The following is a 19,668-nucleotide window of genomic DNA, read 5'->3' as shown; positions in this document are numbered from 1 at the left end:
CATTTATATCCATTTCCGCCAATGTAAATTAGCTTTGATCTTGGTTTAACTTACTTTTTATCTTTTTCTAATTTTTAAAACCAGAAAAGGTTCAAGAGTAAATTAAACCGAGATCAAAGTTAATCTCTCTTCTACATTGGGCGAAAATGAACATTAATCGTTTAAAATATTGATCTGTGCTTTTACATTTAACTTTGCTAACTTCGCGTACGGCAGCTTTTAGTATGCACTAATCTGATGTAATGCAAGTGACCGAATTCGCTGTAATACAGAGTCTCTCGTAAGCTCATGATTAAATAAACCAAAGATTACATCTATGCATGACCTTTGATTTATTTAACCGTAAGCTTATGAACGTATGTATTAATTTTTGGTACTTGACATTTTGGTTGATCATATATTACGAAAACGGGCCAGTTTTAATCTCAACGATAAAATGACAAAATCAGCGAATGTTAATCGTACGGGATTCAACGTAATTTTTTATACAAAGAAAAATTGTATAACGAAAAATTTTAAGAGCTTGACGTCGAGTCGAGACATCTCGACGACTCGCGAGGGGTGTTAAAAGGCCACCTCCAAAATGGAGCTGCTAAATCAACTAACGCATTACTCAATCAGTCTGATGGTGGTACCGGATCTTTATCGTCCTACGAATGGCACGAGGGGGTTAACAATTACACTGTTACCAGTGTAACAGCGACATTCGACAATCGGCGTCGCGCTGTCAACGAAGAGAAAAAAAAGAGAGAGAGCGCAGCGTCGCTCTGTCGCTCGAACGCTAAGAAAAAGAGAGAGAGAGAGAGAGAGAGAGAGAGAGAGACGAAGGCTTTGCTGGAAACGGTCGCTTCGCGAGCGAGAGAGACGGTGAGAGCGAGAGAATACTTCTCGGGGAGGGCCACCCCCTGCACGGACAGCCGGCGCCCCGTGCTCTACGCGACGACGGCCATGTGCCGCTCCCTCCCCCCGGGAAACCGCCGCCCATCGAGCGGCGGCGGTGACGGCGGCGACGGCGGTAATATCGCCGTCTTTCCTCGTCGACGCCGCGGTGATTCGTTTTATCGAGACTCCGCGGGGATTCCGTTATCGTGGCCGCGCGACGACGGCGCGCGGGGATAAGGCCGACTGACAAGAAAGACGTGACAACGGGAACACACGGAACTCGGGATCCCGCTCTCCCGTCGCTGCGATTAATCTCTCGCTCCCTTTCTTTCTCTCTCTCTCTCTCTCTCTTTCTTTCTCACTCGCGCGGTTAACACTCACGCTCACACGCCACTCACCATCGTATCCGTCGCACGGCTGTCCGCCGCGTGTCCGCGCATATCCCGGGCGGGGAAGCCGAGTAACACACAGGCAGCAAGGAGCAAACGAGCACAGGATAACGACGGGGTTCCTCGCCGAAAGGAGCGAAGCGGCCGAGATCAACGTGGGCGAGAACGTCGCCCGAGAACGTCGCGACGCTCCGATCGACCGATCGCGCGAACGAACGAACGTAACAAACGCGAATCCGACTTCACCCGCGGGCACAGAAAATGGCGTTGCGCTGTGGCACACAGCAGCAGCAGCAGCAGCAACAGAGCGTTCGTACACTCCGCACGATCACTCGCTCGCTTCCTCGCTACGTCGTCGCTCCGCCGGGGCAGCGGCTCAGATTCCGCCGGACGCCGCTAGGCGGCGCTGCCGCCGGTCGCGGCAGCGGCGCGCGCGAAATTTGAATCGCCTCCCGATTCTCGAATCACAATCCTCGTGTAACTCGAAATAAAAATTACTCTGGCGCAAAACAAAATTGTAGGGAAAAAGTCACTGTCAAGTATACCTATTAGTTATTTTAATTTTAGATAGATACAATAGATAATATGTGAATTTATCAGTTCTAGAATAAAGAAAGAAAATTAAAAATATTTAGAACTGTTATAAAATTTAATAAATTTGATAGAAAATCTATAATGTGTTTATTTTTGTAATTCTTTCTGTTTTTTTTTTTTTAATATATAGAACTCAATATTTTCTTCAGTATGTTTTCAAAAATTATTTTTATTCGTAGCTATTTTAGAATACATTTCGTTTTTTGTGAATTTTATAAAATTTATTTCAAATTTTTTTTTACCTTCCTCAGGTTTTTTAATTCAGAATATTGTTATCTCGTTAAATATATTTGCTAAGATATATTTATTTCGCGGATGGCTTCGGAATTCTATCACTGAACTTGGCGAAATATTTTCATGATTTCACGCGACGGATAATGCAAATTTACATTGAAAATCCGTGCAAAACGCTTCCCATCGTTACGAGCCCATCAACGCCATCTATTTCAATACAGAGCAACAATTCAACCTGCATCAACGAAACCATGAACGTAATAATATTTTTCAATAGGCAGAACTGACAAAGCGCACACTGGCAGAGAAAAATCTAGTTACGAGTGCGCTCACATGGGATGCGGAATGGCGGAACTGCAAAACTGCGGAACGTTCGTAATGGGTAGCGGCTTTATTCCGCAGATTCTGCTCCGCTAAGATGTATTTTTCCATGTCCCATACAGTCGGTCAATATCTCGGAAAGCACATCAATCGCGTCTGTTGGCACACCTGGGGAAGAAATAAGTGCCGAGCGCGCGTACACGAACTTTAAATTTTTTCTATCCTAACGGCTGAGTCGCCATTTATGCGAGCGCAATCAGGATGAAACACAATTACTGAAATGGGGCGAATAAACAGTAGATACTCGTACAAATAAATTGACTCACCGTTCGCTGATTGCTCCGCCAGCTCTGTCTCGTAGTCTCAGCTGCCGCTTTCGAAGATCCAAGATCTTCCTCTTCTCGATTCATACTTGGCACAAACGGGCGACACTTGGTTCATTTTCGGCACCCCCGGTACTCATGCCCGTCGAAAATTCGAGATACGGGATACGGAGCAAGGAAGAAGACGCGATTGAACGCACGACGCGACTTCGTGCCATCACGACCGATCATTGTCGTCTGAGCGATACAAAGGATCCAAGAATCTCCTCACGATTCGTCTTGATTCATACTTGGCACGAACGCGCGAGCCTTCGTTTTCGGAACTCTCGAAACCCTCCCGATGCTGACGCGTGGCAAAAACTCGGAATAAGAGGCAACGGAGAAGCTGTGAAACACGATTGAACGCGACACGACTTCGCACCATGCATTCGACACGACGGATGTCGGTACGAAGGCCGACACTTCACTTTCGGCAGTCCACGACACTCTCGAAACACTCGCTGGCATCAAACACTCGTACGGGATGACGAAGATACGAGTTGAAAGGCGCTGCGACGCACCGCGACCTTCCGTGCTCCCTAACCGACCGACTGCTGGCACTGCGTACTGCGTAGCTGTGTGACTGGCGCGTGATCACCCCCACTCCCCCACGCGCCTGCGCGCCGCTGCGTCGCTATCGTCGCTGCTACGCAGTGCCAGCAGTCGATCGGTTAGGGACGGCGGAATGTCGTGGCGTGTCGCGACGCATTTCAACTCGCATCCTCGTCGTCCCGTACGAGTTTTTGACGCGGGCGAGTGTTTCGTGGAGTATCGGAAGTGAAGTAAATTGTTGGGCGTTTGTGCTAACGTTCGTCGTCAGTCGGATGCGATGTATTGTGCGAAGTTGTGTCGCGTTTAATCGTGTTTTGCATCTTCTCCGCTGCCTCATATCCCGAGTTTCTGTTTTTATTACCAAAGAACAATTCGTGATCCCATTTCGCCTGAAACTCGACTACACATAACACTGCGATTTTTAGTATCAGGAGATAGCACGAAACCGATATCGTAATGACAATTATTTGATGAATTAGTAAAATTAATTATTAATTACTTAATTAAGTCTTTTGTTTTTCTTCGTGACAACACGTGAAAGACGAATGCGCAAAAGTTATTCCAGTGAAAACGAAAAAAGAAAACGGCGGAATCGGTAGAATAAAACGACTACCAATCACAAACGTTCCGCAATTTCGCCATTCCGCATTCCATGTGAGCGCACCCTTAGAACCCACTGCACTCGAAGACGGTAGAATACTTACGTTTGGAATTTTGCTGGCAGTGAATTTTGGATTACTGCTAAGTGTTCCAAAACTTGTATAAAAATTTTGAAAAATGCTTACCAAAATAAAACATATTTTCTGCAATTAAGTTAAACAGTAAATGGAATAAACATAAATATTGTTACGTACACATTTGAATTTTAAAACAATATGGCGCGCTCAGTGCGTTTCAGTGCGTCTGCTCAAGCTTCCTTTTCTGCACATCGATACGCGATTCAATTATCTTCTGCCCCCATGGCGGTAGCCGGTATGCGGTAACCTGTGAAACATTTATATCAATTACATTTACGTGATATTTAAATTTTGCAATTTGTATATTATTCCACGACCCTGTATTGCATCGTTGATCGCACAGTGTTACGAAACATCAAAGAAACGCGCGATGGTCGAGGAATCGGAGCAGGTGAGTATCGAGCCCGCGTAGAGCGGATCGCAAATACTGGACTGTAATCTCGAATGTTGTTCCAAAGCAGTTGCCGCCGATAGACGTGAAGGAGCCGCTGGACCTCATAAAGCTAAGTCTGGAGGAGCGGATTTACGTGAAGATGAGGAACGAAAGAGAACTTCGAGGAAAATTGCATGTAAGGAACTTTCCATTGTATTACAACAAATTAGAGTAATCGTTTTGAGAATAATTTTTGTATCTCAACGCAATTTCAGGCTTTCGACCAGCATCTGAACATGGTGCTGGGCGACGTAGAGGAGATTATAAACATAGTGGAAATTGACGAGGAAACATACGAGGAGATCTATCGCCAGAAAAAGAGAACCATCCAGATGCTGTTTGTTCGTGGAGATGGTGTCATCCTGGTGTCTCCGCCTACATAAAATCACCATGATGCAACCTCTCGTGTGTGAAGCTGTAAATATAGTCTGTTAATAATTTACATTGTGGGATTTTGTTTTGTTGAAATATTCAAAGGATTTACAGTTTCATATTCGAACTGGGTGCCTAAAAAAAATTGAAAAAGATTTCATCTCAGCAATTGCTCTATTTATACTATACATATTATAATACGCTATAACTTTATGTGTAATGAATTTACATGAATGACCCAACTAGATGATAATAAAAAGTGTATTTTATACATAATACATGTGTAAAAAAAAATGACAGAATAAGCTATGCTGTGCTATATAAAAACTGTAATCAGAGAGGGAGGGAGGACACGCGACACATTTCTCAACTAGATTTCTTATGACAGCTTGGTGGAAATGCGTGATTTCGAAAGTCCACTGCCGATAACGTGAGGACGCGGAGAAGCAGTATTTCGCTCGACGGGCAGCTTCGTGATCTGCACCGTGAGATCATTAATCCGTTGATCCTTCAGTTTCATTATGCTTTCCAGATGTGATATCTTCTGTTGCAGCGTGGAGATTGTGTCGTTTTTTTCCTGCAGTTCTTGTTTCAGGCGAGTGAAGAGGTGTCGAGGGACAGTCTTGTTCGCTACCTCGTCAGGATTTAGCACGGACTTTATCGCCTCAGTATTATTATCTACAAAACAATATTTAATTAAAGACGCGCATAACAATTAAAATCGAAAGATGGTCAATGAATGATAGTAGAATCATAGTAGAATCTGGTCAATAATATTTCCTATGTGATTTTCTAGTTCTTTAAACTACGCACCATTAGTTTCAGTCTTGAAACAGTTTTTAAATTGAACCAGAATAATGTCATTGATAATCAATTTAATAATACTGATAATAAACATTTTTAATAAATATCTTAAAATACTACAGAGAATTTCTTGTGAAAAATAAAATCCTGGCTGAAGTAGTTTTTTGTAAGAATTTCTTGGTTGTATTTTAAGATGTAAAGTTTTACTAATATTTTGTTAAAACATTAGTATAATTAAAGATGCTTATTATTACCCGTATTATTATCAATTTATTTCGAATATTGCTATTCTGGTTCAATTTAAAGTCAGTTTAAGAATTGCGTTTCAAGATTGAAAAAATGACATCCATCCTAAAGAACTAAAAAATATAATAAAATCTTATAAGAAATATGCACTAAAATCCTGCTGTGACCCTCTTTTGGTTTTAATTATATTATAAAAATTAAAAACAAGAAATTTTCTTAGTACAAGTTGAGAAGAACCCAATATGATAATTTGTTCCAGTTCAGTAGCCACCTTTACTCTCCTCGTATCCAAAGTATAAGGACTCTCTGTCGGCGTTGGAATCCTTCAAGATTTTAACTCGTAGATCGGAGAGGACTTTCTCGATGACGCCTGGCTGGGAACTCGCCAGTTGATTAATCGCCTCCTTCCCCAGCCTCATATCGATCTTCGACAGCACCTTGCGATTCAGCGTGCTCCAATTGTCGAGCTTCTTCGCGATACTGTTGCCGGCGACGTAATTGTGCACATCCACATGCTTAGGATAGTAGCGTTTCAACAGCTCCGCCATCAACACTAGAGTTTAATCATAACGATAAAACTTCAGAAATGCTATTCCTGAAGGCAACTGCAATATTTCTATCTCGGAAATATCTTTAATACTTGGAAGACTATCGATGTTTTGGGCGGTTTATACTTCGGTCTTAGTCTTAATCTTAATCTTAGTCTTAAAAATTGAGCAATCATAGTCGATTATTCTTCTATAAATCGATTATGATTGGTCAATTTCTAAGACTAAGATTAAGATTAAGACTGAAGCATAAACCACCCATTTCTTATTCTTACGAGAGGAAAAAATGCAAATGAATTTTGTGTAAAAAGATTTATAGGAATCTCGTTGCTTTCTCGTTACCTCCATCGGAAAAGTCTCTGGCTATGTTTTTCTTCGGTCTGGAAAACTTGATTTGATCGACCCAGTCGTAGATCTCGTCGAGATGATCACCGGTCTCCGAGTTCGCGCTCATGTTCACTGCGACGCTTTTGGCGGCCTGCACACTAACGAGATCATGAGCCCACGTGGAGATAATGAAAGAATACACGAGGGGAAGAAAGAGAGAAGTGGAGGGAGAGGAAGTCCCTGTTATGTATATTAGAAATTTGTAAACGCGGTCGACATTTTTTTTTCATCACGCTCGATCTTCGCTCGAGCCTATCTTCAGGTTCACTCGAACAAATTTTTGCGTTTGGTATAGCGAACAGGCGCGAACTTAACAAATAAGTACACGATGGATCAAGAAGAGCCGCGATTAGTGTATCTCGTGTTCATTTTCACCAATGTAGATTAACTTTAATCTTATTTTAATTTACTCTTTATCTGTTTCTAATTTTTAGAACTAGAAAAGAATAAAGAGTAAATTAAATCAAAATCAAAGTTAATCTACATTGATGGATGTACATTAGCCCGAAAAAATTAGTCCGTTTTTACTATCGCAGTTATGTTAAAAAAAAAAGGGAAAAAACTGAGTTTTTCCTCAATTTTATTTTTCCAAAAAATTAAGAACGTTAGCGACAGATGAAGAATCGAATAAAGATAAAAAAAACTCGAATTTAGAGAGGCTTTTCATTCATGAAACTTTCAGAAAAGTTGAGAGCGAGCAATCGCGTCACTCATGAGTAATAATTGTATTTGTATTTTTTAATTATTCCTTTAACGCAACTGTTACCGTGATGTCGCTTAATTATTGATTGAGCAAAACAATGATCTTTAATCAATGCTTCTCCTTTCGTGAGGCGACGCAGGTGCGATCGCTTCACCCTTTGCCCTTTTCGCGCCGGTAACCGTGATGTCGGTGAACTGGGATCGAGAATACGAGAGGCATCGGCCTCTTGGGTTTCGTGTGACCCTTCCCTCTCACGTACGGACGCACATACGCGCGTGCGGCGGGCGTTTATAGAAGAGGCGCACGCTCCGCATCCCTCCGGAGTCGCTGCAAGAATTTCTCTGCCTTCCCGTGCCGGGTTTTACGTCAGTGGCACGTCGCTCTCGTGACGAACCGAAAGCGATCAGGTGGACGCCAGAATAAGTTTACTCAAGAGGAAGAAAACTGTACAACGGTATAAAACCGAACAGGAGACACGAGGAATATTGGAGAAAGCGTGACAAGTTATTTTTGTGCGAAACAATATTATCGTCAGGATCCTCTGGGTATTGAAAAGCACCATCGAAGACACGTACTCATCGGCACGATGGCCATGGAGAATGGTAAGCGACGATTCTTTTGTTGATTCAGGATTTTTATGTCCTACAAATGTAACTTAGAATTAGGAAATGTTAAAAGAAGAAATGAAGTAATGAAGAAATAATAAAGATACAAATATATTACTACACTAAAAAAAAAAAAAATTTTCATGTTCAGGTAAATATATTTATTTTAACATCATTTCCTTGATTAAAAAAGAATTTTCCTAAGTTTAAAAATAAATTATTTTATATTAATACTTATTTAAATCGAGGAAATGATTTGAAGAAACTTTTTTCAGTGTATAATATTCTTTATTAAAAAAAAACTTTTAATCGTATATTTCCTAAATTATGTGTCTTAAATTAATTATATCATTTATATACTTTGTGTGCACTATTAAATATTTTTAAAATATTTATAAGACAATTCTGGCTTCAAAGATATCTTCCGTTTGACCTTGGCGCGTCCTCTACTCCAAGTCGATCATTTTCAGGAAATATCTGGAGTTTTAGTTAATTTACTCTCATTTGGAAGTTTATTTTCAATCCGCGACATGTGTATACCGTTCTATGATGATGCAACGCTGTGCAAGTGCCTACAGGTGTTTATCACACAACATATATGAATTGTCATAATTATAATACATTCTCGGAAACGCAAACATGTACGAGATATGATTAAATTCTGCAAATAAAGTAAATGTAAATTTAAATAAAAATAAATAATATATAATTTAATATATAATTTAAATATAAATAAAAATAATAAGACAAAAATAAGTTTAATTGCACGAAGATAGAATGTTGCAATTGTCATCGAAATTCAGAGTTGCGTCAGGATGACATTGTGATTCGCAGCCATAATCCCATGTCAGCGCGTGGCAAATTCTCGTTCTTAAAATAATCCTCTGGATGTGCCTTCAGACGTACGAAATCGATTTCGCGTTAAATGAAAGACGAGAAATATATTCCGTAAAATCAAAGGACATTCCGTCTGCAAATATTTAAAAAATTTATTAAATTAAGACTTGTTTTCAAAATTCTTGCGCAAAATTAATTAAATTACAAAATTAAATTTTAATTTAACTTAATTTTCAATGCAAAAAGATCATAATAAAATAGAAATTTAAAAAATTTAAAATTTAGCATTTAGCATTTAAACATTTTAGCAAATATCTAATTATAATATCCAAAATAAAACTAAAAAATTACAGTAAAGATAATTGCCTTCTCTCTGTCAATAATATACAACAAAAACATCAATTGATTATAATATTAACTATTTCTAGCCACAGGAGGAAAGAAAACAATCCTTCCGTTTCGGTACTTGATGGCCGTAATGGGATCGATCGGATTCGCCATTCTTTATGGCTTTAAAGTCAATGCCAGCGTGGCTATCGTCGCTATGGTGAATCATACAGCTCTTAAATCGCACATCAAATTATCCACGTTGAATGACTCCAAAACTGACAATACCACGCTAACGAGCACGAATATTTGCCAGTTTGACGATACCTCAAACGTCATGATTGAAAGCGAGGTGCGATGATATTTTACTTGCAAAAAAGATTCATGCACATGTAATTCTCACATCGTAGTTCCAGCTGAAAAATCTTTGCGTTTCAATAAAAAAAAGAGGAAAGAAAAAATTTAGTCAACTATCAATATTTTTTCAGGACGGTCCATTCGTGTGGAATGAACTTATCCAGGGTCTCATTCTATCTTCCTATTTTTGGGGCTATACGGTGTCCATGTTGCCGGGTGGAAGATTGGCAGAACTCTGGTCGGCCAAGTGGTTGATGAACGGATCGGTTCTACTGAATCTAATTGCGTGCATCCTGACGCCGATCGCTGCGCGTATTCACTACTGGCTTTTCATAGCTATGAGATTTCTTCAGGGATTCGGCGGTGTTAGTAAATTGATACTTGTTATATCAATAGACATGATTTCGACGCAATTCTTAACTTCGAGCGCTTAAATTACAGGGTGTATCGTTTCCCGCTATGCACGTGATGGTTGCCAAGTGGGCGCCGCCGAATGAAAGAAGCATCATCGCCTCGATCGTGTATGCAGGTAGATTACAGAAAATGCCACGAATTTGCAAAGTTCCAGTAACATATTCCAGAATCTCGCATCATGATTCTTCCGAAGTCTGTAATTACAAGATGAAAATTGCAATGGTTGAACTTCTTTTTTCTCAATGAAGTTTTAATAAAATTCACAAAGTATATATTTATATTTGATACCTGGAACTTTTGAATATATCGAAAGTAAATTTTACTGTCGGATGTTAAGTTAAAGAATTTTTAGGGACGGCACTTGGCACCGTGATTTCTATCTTGCTAACTGGCTTGCTGGCCGCGAACTTCGGTTGGGAGTCCATCTTCTACATTGAAGGCGTACTTTGTCTAATCTGGTGCACCGTTTGGTGGCTGATGGTAGCGGATTCTCCGGAAGAACAAACGAGATTCATCACCAAAGAGGAGAAGAATTATATCTTCACGTCTTTGGGAGGACACAAGAAAAATATTCCTAAAGCGGTGCATTGAGAATTAAACATGTTATATTAAAAAATTCTTCATACATTTTGTTCATTCATCTGTAACTTTCACATTACAGGTACCATGGTTACAAGTATTCCGTTCCAAACCATTCATGGCGATTCTGATCGCTCATTTCTGTAGCAACTTCGGCTGGTACATGCTGCTCACCGAACTGCCCACCTTTATGAATCAGATTTTGAAGTTTGACATGAGCTCGGTGAGCTCTAAGATTCGTATACAATACACACGACTTATATTACATTATATATATTAGTTATGACTTAATTCGTTCGTGTATCTTTTTCAGAACGCAGGTTTATCGTCCATTCCATTTTTGTGCATGTGGCTCTTCACCATGATTCTCAGTAATGTGCTAACTATTCTGCAAAAGAGAAGTCTCATCACAGTGACTGTATCTAGAAAAATCGGCACTCTTTTTGGTACGCTTGATATTGAAAATCAAATTTTCAAAAGAGATCGACTTTGAATTAGCCAAAATTATTTACACTCGCATTATGTTACAGATAACATGGCAAAGGCAAATTTTTAAACATCTTACAGAGCTATTTTTATTGTTTTCAAATGTACCTTTTAATCAAATGTAATTTTAAAATTGTTGCAGCATCGCTCGTACCCATGTTGTGTTTAATACAAGTATCATATGTCGGGTGCGATCGTACGAAAACAGTCGTGCTGATGACAATCGCGGTAACTTGCATTGGCGGAATGTATTCTGGTTTTCTGGCAAATCACATAGACATCGCACCGAACTTTGCCGGTAGCCTGATGGCAGTAACGAATTTCTTCGCCACCATACCCGGTTTTGTCGTGCCGGTATTCGTAGGACAATTGACTCACGGAAACGTATGTGTGATAAGACAAAAGGATTTCTAAAGTCATAGAGTGAAAAGAGGATAGTTAGAGAACCTAATTACTTCCAAATAAATAGTCTTTGATTCTAACAGTTTGTTACTTTGATTACGCCAATTAGATCGACGTATTTTATTATTTACAGCAAACCATAGAGGCGTGGAGGATCATCTTCCTCGTAACAATCATTCTATATGTAATCGAGATATTGGTTTACACTATCTTTGGGAGCGGCAACGAACAACCATGGAACCAGATTGAAGTACCTGATGAGGAAGCAAACGATCCGTCACTACCTTTAAGGAGGAACAATACAAAATAGAAAATATATCATGACTTAATTATTGACTATACTATGATTAATTATTCATCATAAACAGTTTTGTATGTATTTTATATTCTGTGCATCCTTGTCGCGGTAGAATAATTTTATTAATATTTTACAGTTTTACAATTTCATAAGATTATAAAAAGAAGTTTATCAAGATGTTTAATAGGTTTATTTTGTTATGTATAAAATATATATTATTTATTATATAATAATTAATTGATAAATATATTTATTTATTATATAACAATTAATGAAGTTTGCAACATTCTGAAATTATTTATACACAAACTCACCTATTATTATCGTGTTCGTACTATTTTACAAAAGTACATAGGCCCCCAATTATTATCGAGCGTAGGAATGGCGATGTGGCCGTATTTTAATCCAAACTTTCCGAATTCATAAAGGCATCTCAATGGAGCCAGTGATTTCCTCATATCCCTGTTTTAAAAGAAACAACGGTCATTAATATAAAATGACGTTAAATAATAATTTATTGTCGCATATACGAAAAGTACGCTTACTTCACAACCATAATGGAATTTGTTTCTTCCCAGACCTTCTTCAACGCCATACCGACGACGCCGTCGTTTTGAACAGGACTGAGGCTACAAGTAGAATATACGACTGTTCCGCCAACTGATATTATCTTCAAGGCATTACTGTAATAGACAATTATTTAATAGAGCATAAAACAAGACACATTTATGACAGAATATCGAATTTTATACGCACGTTAAAATATCCGCTTGCAATTCCGGCATCTTTAATCTCTCTCGTATTCTCTGCGGTTTGAAGATATTGTTGTCTTCCGAATGCAAAACATGTCTATCTGTAGTACATGGAACATCCACCAAGATCTACATAAAAAAGTAATTATATATTATAAGAATTTTATAATCATAACATAAAAGCATCACGCATAACTTTTCTGTCTACTACCTTGTTATACATGTCCTTGTCATCGATAAATCTCGCATCTCGCTCCGTCACGAACAGTCTTTCGTTCCACTGGCCGATGCCGGCTATGTATTCATCAATGACTTTGTGGATCCTCTGCACTCGGGACGCTTGGATATCATTAGCGACCATTACGTGCGGCGTGAGCGTCTGAAGAATGCTCAGAGTTTTTCCTCCTGGTGCCGCGCACATATCTAGCACGGCATCTCCAGGTTGTAAGTCTAAGGCCAACACCGGCAACACCGAGGCACCATCCAGAAGATAGTAATCTGTGCAAGACAATCGTATTTCGTATCGACAACGAAATGAGATCCTAGTTAAAACTAACCAACCTAAGACACCAGTCGATCCTTTCTTAGGAGATGGGAATTTGCTGTCATTGTTTTCTTCAAACGTATAAACGTTGAAATATTGCGGAAACGTCAATAACACTTCTTTCTCGACCTTCACCGTAAAATCCAAGCCCTCTTTGTAATAGCCATAATGTTGTGACTCCAAAACCCAGTCTTCCAAGCCTAAAAAAAAATTATATAAACGTATTATTAAATTACAATGACGCTTCTATTCCAATACTACATATTTCCAGCTTTCTATAGTGTCAATTACTTTACCTTTGATTTTCGTAGCTGGTACAAACTCGTACAGCCCGCTCAAGGTGGCACTGGGATGCACAATTCGATTTTCATCTAAAGAAATTTCATTCAAATTCGACTCGATAGATTTCATTTCTACAGGCTGTAACCCTTGATTCTCTGGCGCTATATCTTCCTCATTATCTTTTGTACTTAGAGATGTAGGTGGTGACGCATAATCCGCGGGATAATGGGACTGTATCGCTGACGTCTCAGCGTTAGCAATCACAGATTTCATTCGACCTCCTGCTTCGTTTTCCTTTCTTTTTTTTCTATTAGATTTGCGATAATTTGCATCAATATGTTCCTTGTAGGTTTTATAAATTGCTCTTAGATTCATGGCACCTTGAGACTAATGGGAAAATTGAAATGTTAGTCAAAATTACAATATTTTCAGTAATTCTTCAGCATACAAACATACCTCTAACTCTGACTTTATTCTGTCTATATCGCTGAAGTTGTTCACAACAGCCATGTATTTGTGTTCTTCCATCAGTAAAGCAGTTCTTATATTTTCCCATGATTTTCCATAGACATTACCATAGAACTCGTCAAAATGCTTCAACGCCTTGTCCATGTGAGTCTTTTTCTTTCTAATCACGGACTAGATGAAGAAAGAAAAAAGAATTAAATAAATATCACATTTAAAATTTTACAAATGTTTGTTCTACAATCAATCATTTACAAATATAAAAATATATACAGTATGTTTTCTAATATATTTATTACATTTCATAATTTTACATGAACATTATTTTCCTAATTATATCTTGTTCAAAGTTTTATTAGATTTGGACAAATTAATTAACATTTTATAATACAAAGCGTAATATTTACAAGCAGAAAATAGATAATTAAAAAAAAATAATATAATAATATAATTAAAAAGATAATATTTAACTAATAAAATTATAAAAATTATAAATATCATTTTTTTGCCTGTCAGCATTAATAAAATTATTTATATCTCAATAACTAATTGACCTACAGTATATAAAAGTTTTTATATCCCAAATTTATTTTCGAAGTTATGCCTGCACGGTAAAAACACCTTATATAGACAAATAAAAAAAAATAATAATAATAAAATAAAATTATAAGAATCTATATATTATAATAAGCTTATTCATGAAAGATGCAACTATGCAAAATTATACATAAAGACCACGCAGCATAATGCAAGAAACTTACCCAGTGATCTGCTTTATTAGTATATCTAGCAACCTGCAACCTAGCTAATTCTCTGGTCGCGAGTTTATTAAACAAACGTGCCATTTTTTTGGTAGTAAACTCGTGTCCTGTAATTCCATTTAAATCAGCGGCTTTTCGCAACTTCTCGCCATGAAGTCGTATCCTAACCTCTCATAACCTAACTACGATTTCAGGAGACAGAGGAGAATACCGACAGAGAGGGAAAGTAGACAGTGTAACGTAACAGCCAATCGCAAACTCGCTTGGCCCTGCAGCAGCCAATCGGATTATACCTTAGATACGAAAGCGACAAACGAACTAAAACGTTTTTAATCCTAGCCTACAAGGCCCGACAAGAAGGTAAGCGTTGTTGAGTATCTTTCGCGTTTATCATTTGCAATTTTACGCAGTTCCAAGTAATTTGCATGCCAGTGTTGAAATTGCGTACTCCCTGTTACAGCGCAGTGTATCATATACAGCAGCACAGCCGAGAGGAGGCCGAGAAAATCCGTAATACCGAGCAAAGTTCTTTCCTAACCTCCCGCGGCATCATGGAGAAGTCGCAAAAGATGCCGAAGGTAGCCAAAGTGAAGAACAAAGCGCCCGCGGAGATACAGATCACCGCGGAGCAGCTGCTGCGCGAGGCGAAGGAGCGCGACCTGGAGATCCTGCCGCCGCCGCCGAAGCAGAAAATCTCGGATCCGCACGAGCTCGCGGACTACCAGCACCGCAAGCGCAAGGCGTTCGAGGACATCATTCGCAAGAACCGTATGATCATCACGAACTGGATGAAGTACGCGCAATGGGAGGAAAGCCAGAAGCAGATACAGCGGGCGAGATCGATTTACGAGCGGGCACTCGAGGTGGATCATCGGAACATCGCGCTATGGCTCAAGTACACCGAGATGGAGATGCGCAATCGGCAGGTGAACCACGCCAGGAATCTCTGGGACCGGGCGGTCACCCTGCTGCCGCGCGCCAATCAGTTCTGGTACAAGTACACCTACATGGAGGAGACGTTGGAGAACATCGCCGGGGCGCGTCAAGTGTTCGAGCGGTGGATGGAGTGGGAGCCAGACGAGCAGGCCTGGCAGACGTACATCAAGTTCGAGCTGCGTTACAAGGAGATCGATAGGGCGCGACAGATCTACGAGCGTTTCGTCATGGTTCATCCTGACGTGAAACATTGGATAAAGTACGCCCGCTTCGAGGAGTCGTACGGTTTCATCAGGGGCGCGCGCGCAGTCTACGAGCGGGCGGTGAACTTTTACGGGGACGAGGGTTTGGACGAGAAACTGTTCCTGGCGTTCGCGAGATTCGAGGAGGGTCAGCGGGAGCACGACCGGGCCCGCATCATCTACAAGTACGCGCTGGAGCACATCCCGAAGAGCAACACCCAGGAGATCTATAAGGCGTACACGATCCACGAGAAGAAGTACGGCGATCGCTCGGGTATCGAGGACGTAATAGTCAGCAAGCGGAAGCATCAGTACGAGCAGGAGATCAAGGACAATCCCTCGAATTACGACGCATGGTTCGATTATCTGAGATTGGTGGAGTCGGAGAGTAACGTCGATGTGATTCGCGAGACGTACGAGCGAGCGATCGCCAATGTGCCGCCCACCAAGGAGAAGCAGTTCTGGCGAAGGTACATCTATTTGTGGATCAAGTACGCTCTCTTCGAGGAACTGGAGGCCAAGGACATCGAACGGTGCCGGCAAGTGTACAAGGTGTGCCTGGAACTAATCCCGCACAAGCGCTTCACCTTCTCGAAGATCTGGCTGCTTTACGCGTACTTCGAAATACGACAGAAGGATCTGATGAAGGCGAGAAAGACGCTGGGTCTAGCATTGGGAATATGCCCGACGGACAAACTTTATCGCGGCTACATCGACCTCGAGATACAGCTGGTAGAGTTTGATCGATGCCGTAAACTGTACGAAAAGTTCCTCGAGTTTGGACCGGAGAATTGCACCACGTGGATGCGATTTGCCGAGTTGGAGACGCGACTGGGCGAGATTGATCGCGCCCGATCGATATACGAGTTCGCAATCGCACGGCCAAGGTTGGACATGCCGGAGCTGCTGTGGAAATCGTACATTGACTTTGAGATCGCTCAGGGCGAGACGGAGAACGCTCGGCAGCTGTTCGAGCGACTGTTGGAGCGTACATTGCACGTCAAGGTCTGGATAGCGTACGCAAAGTTCGAGCTGTTAAATCCGCAGCTGGAGGACAGTCCCGATAACGTCATCTTGGCGAGACGAATTTTCGAGCGTGGAAACGACTCTCTGAGATCCAACGGCGACACCGAGAGCCGAGTGTTACTGCTGGAAGCCTGGAAAGATTTCGAAAGCGAGAAAGGCACTCCGGAGACTCTCGCGAAGATCGTAGAAAAGATGCCGCGTAGGGTGAAGAAGAAGAGGCGCATAGTGGGCGAAGACGGCAGCGACGACGGTTGGGAGGAAGTCTTTGACTTCATGTTTCCAGAGGATGAGTCGCAGAGGCCAAATCTCAAGTTCTTAGCTTCCGCGAAGGCGTGGAAAAAACAGGCTGAGCAGACTCAGTCCTGAGACAGTTAAATTTTATTATAAAAGAACGGAGCACAACGTGTAATTAACTAAGAAGACTTGAGATTAACAAAATTCTCTAAAGCTTTGTAATTGTAAAAGACGTGCATGTTTTATATTACCGTATATATGCTGATGAGAGCATGTGACGAATGAATTGTTTATTTATGTATATATAAACTGTGATATTTCATTATCATATATTTGTTTGAGACACACAAGAAATATTTGTGTCTCAAACTTCACATATGTAAATAGTTTGTATATAAATAAAATTCATTTTTAATATATATAAATACACAAAATAAGTACGTCATTTAGAGACTAATCTTTGTGTTAAGTTCGATCAGAATTTTGTTGAATTACTAAGTGAAATATCACACGATTTTGTTTGATTTTGATGGGCTTAATTTAGAGATATATTATGGGAAATTTTTGCTACAAAGGTAAAATAACAATAAGATGTCTCACTAATTTCTATTATTAATTATCAATTGATTAAATTTACGAATTGCTAACTAGAAAAATTTTTAAACTAATGTTATATTTAATATTTTGTCTTTTTGCAAATAAATTGATATAAAATAGAATACTTTAAATTAGTAATTAAGTTAGGAATATATATAATCAATTAAGTTTTGCAGGTGCAGTTTATAAATTTAATCAAGTTACTTGTAGTCGATGAGACCAGTCTTAATACAATAATAATTAACAGATAACAAAAAATTCAGTGTATGTAGACGTAAAATATAAATCTATATTACACATATACTATATAAATTATACTTTACGTGTCATCTATGTGAACAATGATTTATGGATCAGAAGAGTCAGATTTTATTAGAAATGTAAAAAATTATATATTCTGGTTTTTTATTTTTAATATTATCTTTGTTTTATCAGTACTGAAGTCAGATGAATTAACAATCTTTGCTTTTTCTCTGTGTTACGTATGTACGATTTATATATCATTGACATTGCCGATTTTGTTTACATAAAAAAGATTCACGTAAATAATATAGACGTAACATTTGTTACAGAACCTTGGAAAAAATTCAAATTGAACGAGACTCGCGCGAACAACTAATTTCACTATGCGCCGCTAGATGACGCATGCTGTCCCTAGTCGCGCATCGGCGGCGCGAATGAAGCTGGTTACCGCTCATAGATGACGCTGCTGCTACCGTCGCCGCGTCGCACAGCCCGTGATGTCTCGACGATGCTGCGTTGCGGATTCACCGTTAGCGAACAAGCGAGAGGATTGCCAAGGAGCGACAGGGAAGGACAACTACGGTAGGCAGACAGGAAGAGAAGGGCGTGAATCGCGAGAGCATGCAGGTAGAGGAACGAGCGAGCGAATCCATGAGTTACGGTACTACCCGTGCTATCCGCGTCGTTTTTGTTTTTATCCTTTTCGATTCGCGCCGCGCGCGGAACTCGTCCTATCGCGCGTCGCGACGGAGGCGCCGGGTGCGACAGCGCAACAGCGAGGGCGATCGGAGCTCGTCCGCTCCGCTGTACTTCATATATACTTGGACCACTCGGGCGAAGTATATCCCCGGTAGCTCTCAACAGATCGGATGCAGCATCGCGGATTTGTAGACTCGCGGTGATTCGAGATTCCCCTCGTTGATCCCACAATACGCGGAATTTAGGACGCCGGGGCGGGAAGGGAGAGGGAGCGTGGCGGCAGGAACAAGGTGGTTGCCCCCAACGATGAGGAGCTCGAAAGTAGGCGGCCACTGTGCGAAAAGCGAAGTGGCGAAGGAGCTCCGCTCCTAGTTAGATCAGGTCGTTCACACCTGCGCAATAGCGAGACACCACCGCCGATATCCCGTCCTCGCCACCGCGCCATTCATTATATGAGCGCGCGCGCTCGCGCGCGCCTAGAGGATCTTCCCTTATCGAAGAGACCTCGAAAAGGCCTATAAATAGCACGAATGACTCTCGAGTTTCTATTACAAGACTTCCCCGCGCGTCTGCCCTCTCCCTTATCCTCTCCCGCCGCCTGCCGCGTCGTCGTCGCCGACGATCCCTCGTTTCCAAACAACTTCCATCGCGCGGTTGCTCGTACCCGACGAGCCTAGAAAACAGAACAGGTAAATACACGCCAACCCGCGGCGTTATCAAGCCTCGTCGACGCGACGAGGAAGCGACGTATTTGTCGACGCGACATGGTTCGCGCGCGCGGGACGCAAGGGTTAAGGGGGAGGGGGGGAGCGGGGGAAGGGACATGGGGCGGACATGGTGGGAGGGTGCGCAGAGAGCGAGGCCACACATCCGAGGCTCCCTCCTGGCGCGGAGGCGAGCGGGCGGACGACGACGACGACGACGACGACGACGACGACGACGCGCGGCATGTGAAACGTGGCCGTTTCGAAAGTCCCTGTGCGCGTAGCGCGCCTATTTTAGACGCGCGCGGGGCGCT

The 19,668-nt window shown here is 41.1% G+C and overlaps 6 protein-coding genes and 1 long non-coding RNA gene across 12 annotated transcripts in view; 3 read left to right on the top strand and 4 right to left on the bottom strand.

The window, feature by feature from the left end:
- The window catches only part of LOC105198730 (wiskott-Aldrich syndrome protein family member 3), a 32,847-nt gene extending 29,594 nt beyond the window's left edge, over positions 1-3,253 (bottom strand). For 2 of the 3 annotated variants that reach the window (XM_011165562.3, XM_011165564.3), the window contains exon 1: positions 1,281-1,636. The gene's annotated coding sequence lies outside the window, so the exon portion shown is untranslated. Of the gene's footprint in view, positions 1-1,280; positions 1,637-2,746 lie in introns of those variants that run through there. The other variant, XM_011165563.3, reaches the window with a different exon arrangement.
- Positions 3,254-3,489: 236 nt separating this feature from the next.
- Positions 3,490-5,170, top strand: LOC105198728 (U6 snRNA-associated Sm-like protein LSm3). Of its 2 annotated transcripts, none has more exons than XM_011165558.3 (3): positions 3,490-4,462; positions 4,530-4,640; positions 4,720-5,170. In XM_011165558.3, the coding sequence occupies exons 1-3, from the start codon at positions 4,442-4,444 to the stop codon at positions 4,885-4,887; spliced, it is 300 nt and encodes a 99-aa protein (XP_011163860.1). In that variant the 5' UTR covers positions 3,490-4,441; the 3' UTR covers positions 4,888-5,170. The 2 variants fall into 2 exon arrangements, with proteins under 2 accessions (XP_011163860.1, XP_011163861.1); XM_011165559.3 differs by having other exon boundaries at positions 3,858-4,462; positions 4,533-4,640.
- LOC105198729 (sperm flagellar protein 1) lies at positions 5,158-7,806 on the bottom strand. The gene is made up of 3 exons (XM_011165560.3): positions 6,817-7,806; positions 6,198-6,479; positions 5,158-5,554 (listed from the first exon to the last, which is right to left on the bottom strand). Exons 1-3 carry the CDS (start codon positions 6,926-6,928, stop codon positions 5,256-5,258), a joined length of 693 nt encoding a protein of 230 aa, XP_011163862.2. The 5' UTR covers positions 6,929-7,806; the 3' UTR covers positions 5,158-5,255.
- A 344-nt stretch (positions 7,807-8,150) lies between these two features.
- On the top strand, positions 8,151-12,137 carry LOC105198725 (putative inorganic phosphate cotransporter). The gene is made up of 9 exons (XM_011165555.3): positions 8,151-8,166; positions 9,435-9,685; positions 9,822-10,055; positions 10,132-10,219; positions 10,457-10,686; positions 10,766-10,906; positions 10,997-11,129; positions 11,312-11,553; positions 11,705-12,137. Exons 1-9 carry the CDS (start codon positions 8,151-8,153, stop codon positions 11,879-11,881), a joined length of 1,512 nt encoding a protein of 503 aa, XP_011163857.1. The 3' UTR covers positions 11,882-12,137.
- Positions 8,846-10,528, bottom strand: LOC120359471. The gene is made up of 2 exons (XR_005576252.1): positions 10,393-10,528; positions 8,846-10,298 (listed from the first exon to the last, which is right to left on the bottom strand). It is a non-coding gene; the product is annotated as an uncharacterized LOC120359471 (long non-coding RNA).
- On the bottom strand, positions 11,311-14,883 carry LOC105198726. Of its 3 annotated transcripts, XR_005576251.1 has the most exons (10): positions 14,674-14,883; positions 13,904-14,086; positions 13,462-13,834; positions 13,183-13,365; positions 12,833-13,119; positions 12,626-12,750; positions 12,415-12,552; positions 12,184-12,331; positions 11,663-11,855; positions 11,311-11,579 (listed from the first exon to the last, which is right to left on the bottom strand). XR_005576251.1 is itself a non-coding variant. In XM_011165556.3 (9 exons), the coding sequence occupies exons 1-8, from the start codon at positions 14,755-14,757 to the stop codon at positions 12,190-12,192; spliced, it is 1,515 nt and encodes a 504-aa protein (XP_011163858.2). In that variant the 5' UTR covers positions 14,758-14,883; the 3' UTR covers positions 11,311-11,855; positions 12,184-12,189. The 3 variants fall into 3 exon arrangements, 2 of the variants coding, with proteins under 2 accessions (XP_011163858.2, XP_011163859.2); XM_011165556.3 differs by having other exon boundaries at positions 11,311-11,855; XM_011165557.3 differs by having other exon boundaries at positions 11,311-11,825.
- An 11-nt stretch (positions 14,884-14,894) lies between these two features.
- Positions 14,895-18,025, top strand: LOC105198724 (protein crooked neck). Its single transcript, XM_011165554.3, has 2 exons — positions 14,895-15,033; positions 15,134-18,025. Exon 2 carries the CDS (start codon positions 15,225-15,227, stop codon positions 17,241-17,243), a length of 2,019 nt encoding a protein of 672 aa, XP_011163856.1. The 5' UTR covers positions 14,895-15,033; positions 15,134-15,224; the 3' UTR covers positions 17,244-18,025.
- The last annotated feature ends 1,643 nt before the right edge of the window (positions 18,026-19,668 follow it).

This window comes from Solenopsis invicta, chromosome 14 (genome assembly GCF_016802725.1).
Source record: "Solenopsis invicta isolate M01_SB chromosome 14, UNIL_Sinv_3.0, whole genome shotgun sequence".
NCBI classification, from domain to species: Eukaryota; Metazoa; Arthropoda; class Insecta; order Hymenoptera; family Formicidae; genus Solenopsis; species Solenopsis invicta.
The sequence above is the reverse complement of the archived record's forward strand: the minus strand, read 5'-3'. Positions and strand labels throughout refer to the sequence as shown.

Bases quoted from the DNA above. Each gene is read 5' to 3' on its own strand.
- LOC105198728 (XM_011165558.3), top strand. From the start codon at position 4,442: ATGGTCGAGGAATCGGAGCAG. The intron at 4,463-4,529 runs GTGAGTATCGAG...GTTGTTCCAAAG, and splicing joins TGGTCGAGGAATCGGAGCAG to CAGTTGCCGCCGATAGACGT. The intron at 4,641-4,719 runs GTAAGGAACTTT...ACGCAATTTCAG, and splicing joins AACTTCGAGGAAAATTGCAT to GCTTTCGACCAGCATCTGAA.
- LOC105198729 (XM_011165560.3), bottom strand. From the start codon at position 6,928: ATGAGCGCGAACTCGGAGACCGGTGATCATCTCGACGAGATCTACGAC. The intron at 6,480-6,816 runs GTAACGAGAAAG...ATTAAACTCTAG, and splicing joins CAGAGACTTTTCCGATGGAG to TGTTGATGGCGGAGCTGTTG. The intron at 5,555-6,197 runs GTGGCTACTGAA...ATTGTTTTGTAG, and splicing joins TGGATACGAGGAGAGTAAAG to ATAATAATACTGAGGCGATA.
- LOC105198725 (XM_011165555.3), top strand. The intron at 10,220-10,456 runs GTAGATTACAGA...AAGAATTTTTAG, and splicing joins CGCCTCGATCGTGTATGCAG to GGACGGCACTTGGCACCGTG. The intron at 10,687-10,765 runs GTGCATTGAGAA...TTCACATTACAG, and splicing joins AGAAAAATATTCCTAAAGCG to GTACCATGGTTACAAGTATT.
- LOC105198726 (XM_011165556.3), bottom strand. From the start codon at position 14,757: ATGGCACGTTTGTTTAATAAACTCGCGACCAGAGAATTAGCTAGGTTG. The intron at 13,366-13,461 runs GTAAAGTAATTG...ATTTTTTTTTAG, and splicing joins ACCAGCTACGAAAATCAAAG to GCTTGGAAGACTGGGTTTTG. The intron at 13,120-13,182 runs GTTGGTTAGTTT...TGTCTTGCACAG, and splicing joins AGGATCGACTGGTGTCTTAG to ATTACTATCTTCTGGATGGT.
- LOC105198724 (XM_011165554.3), top strand. From the start codon at position 15,225: ATGGAGAAGTCGCAAAAGATGCCGAAGGTAGCCAAAGTGAAGAACAAA.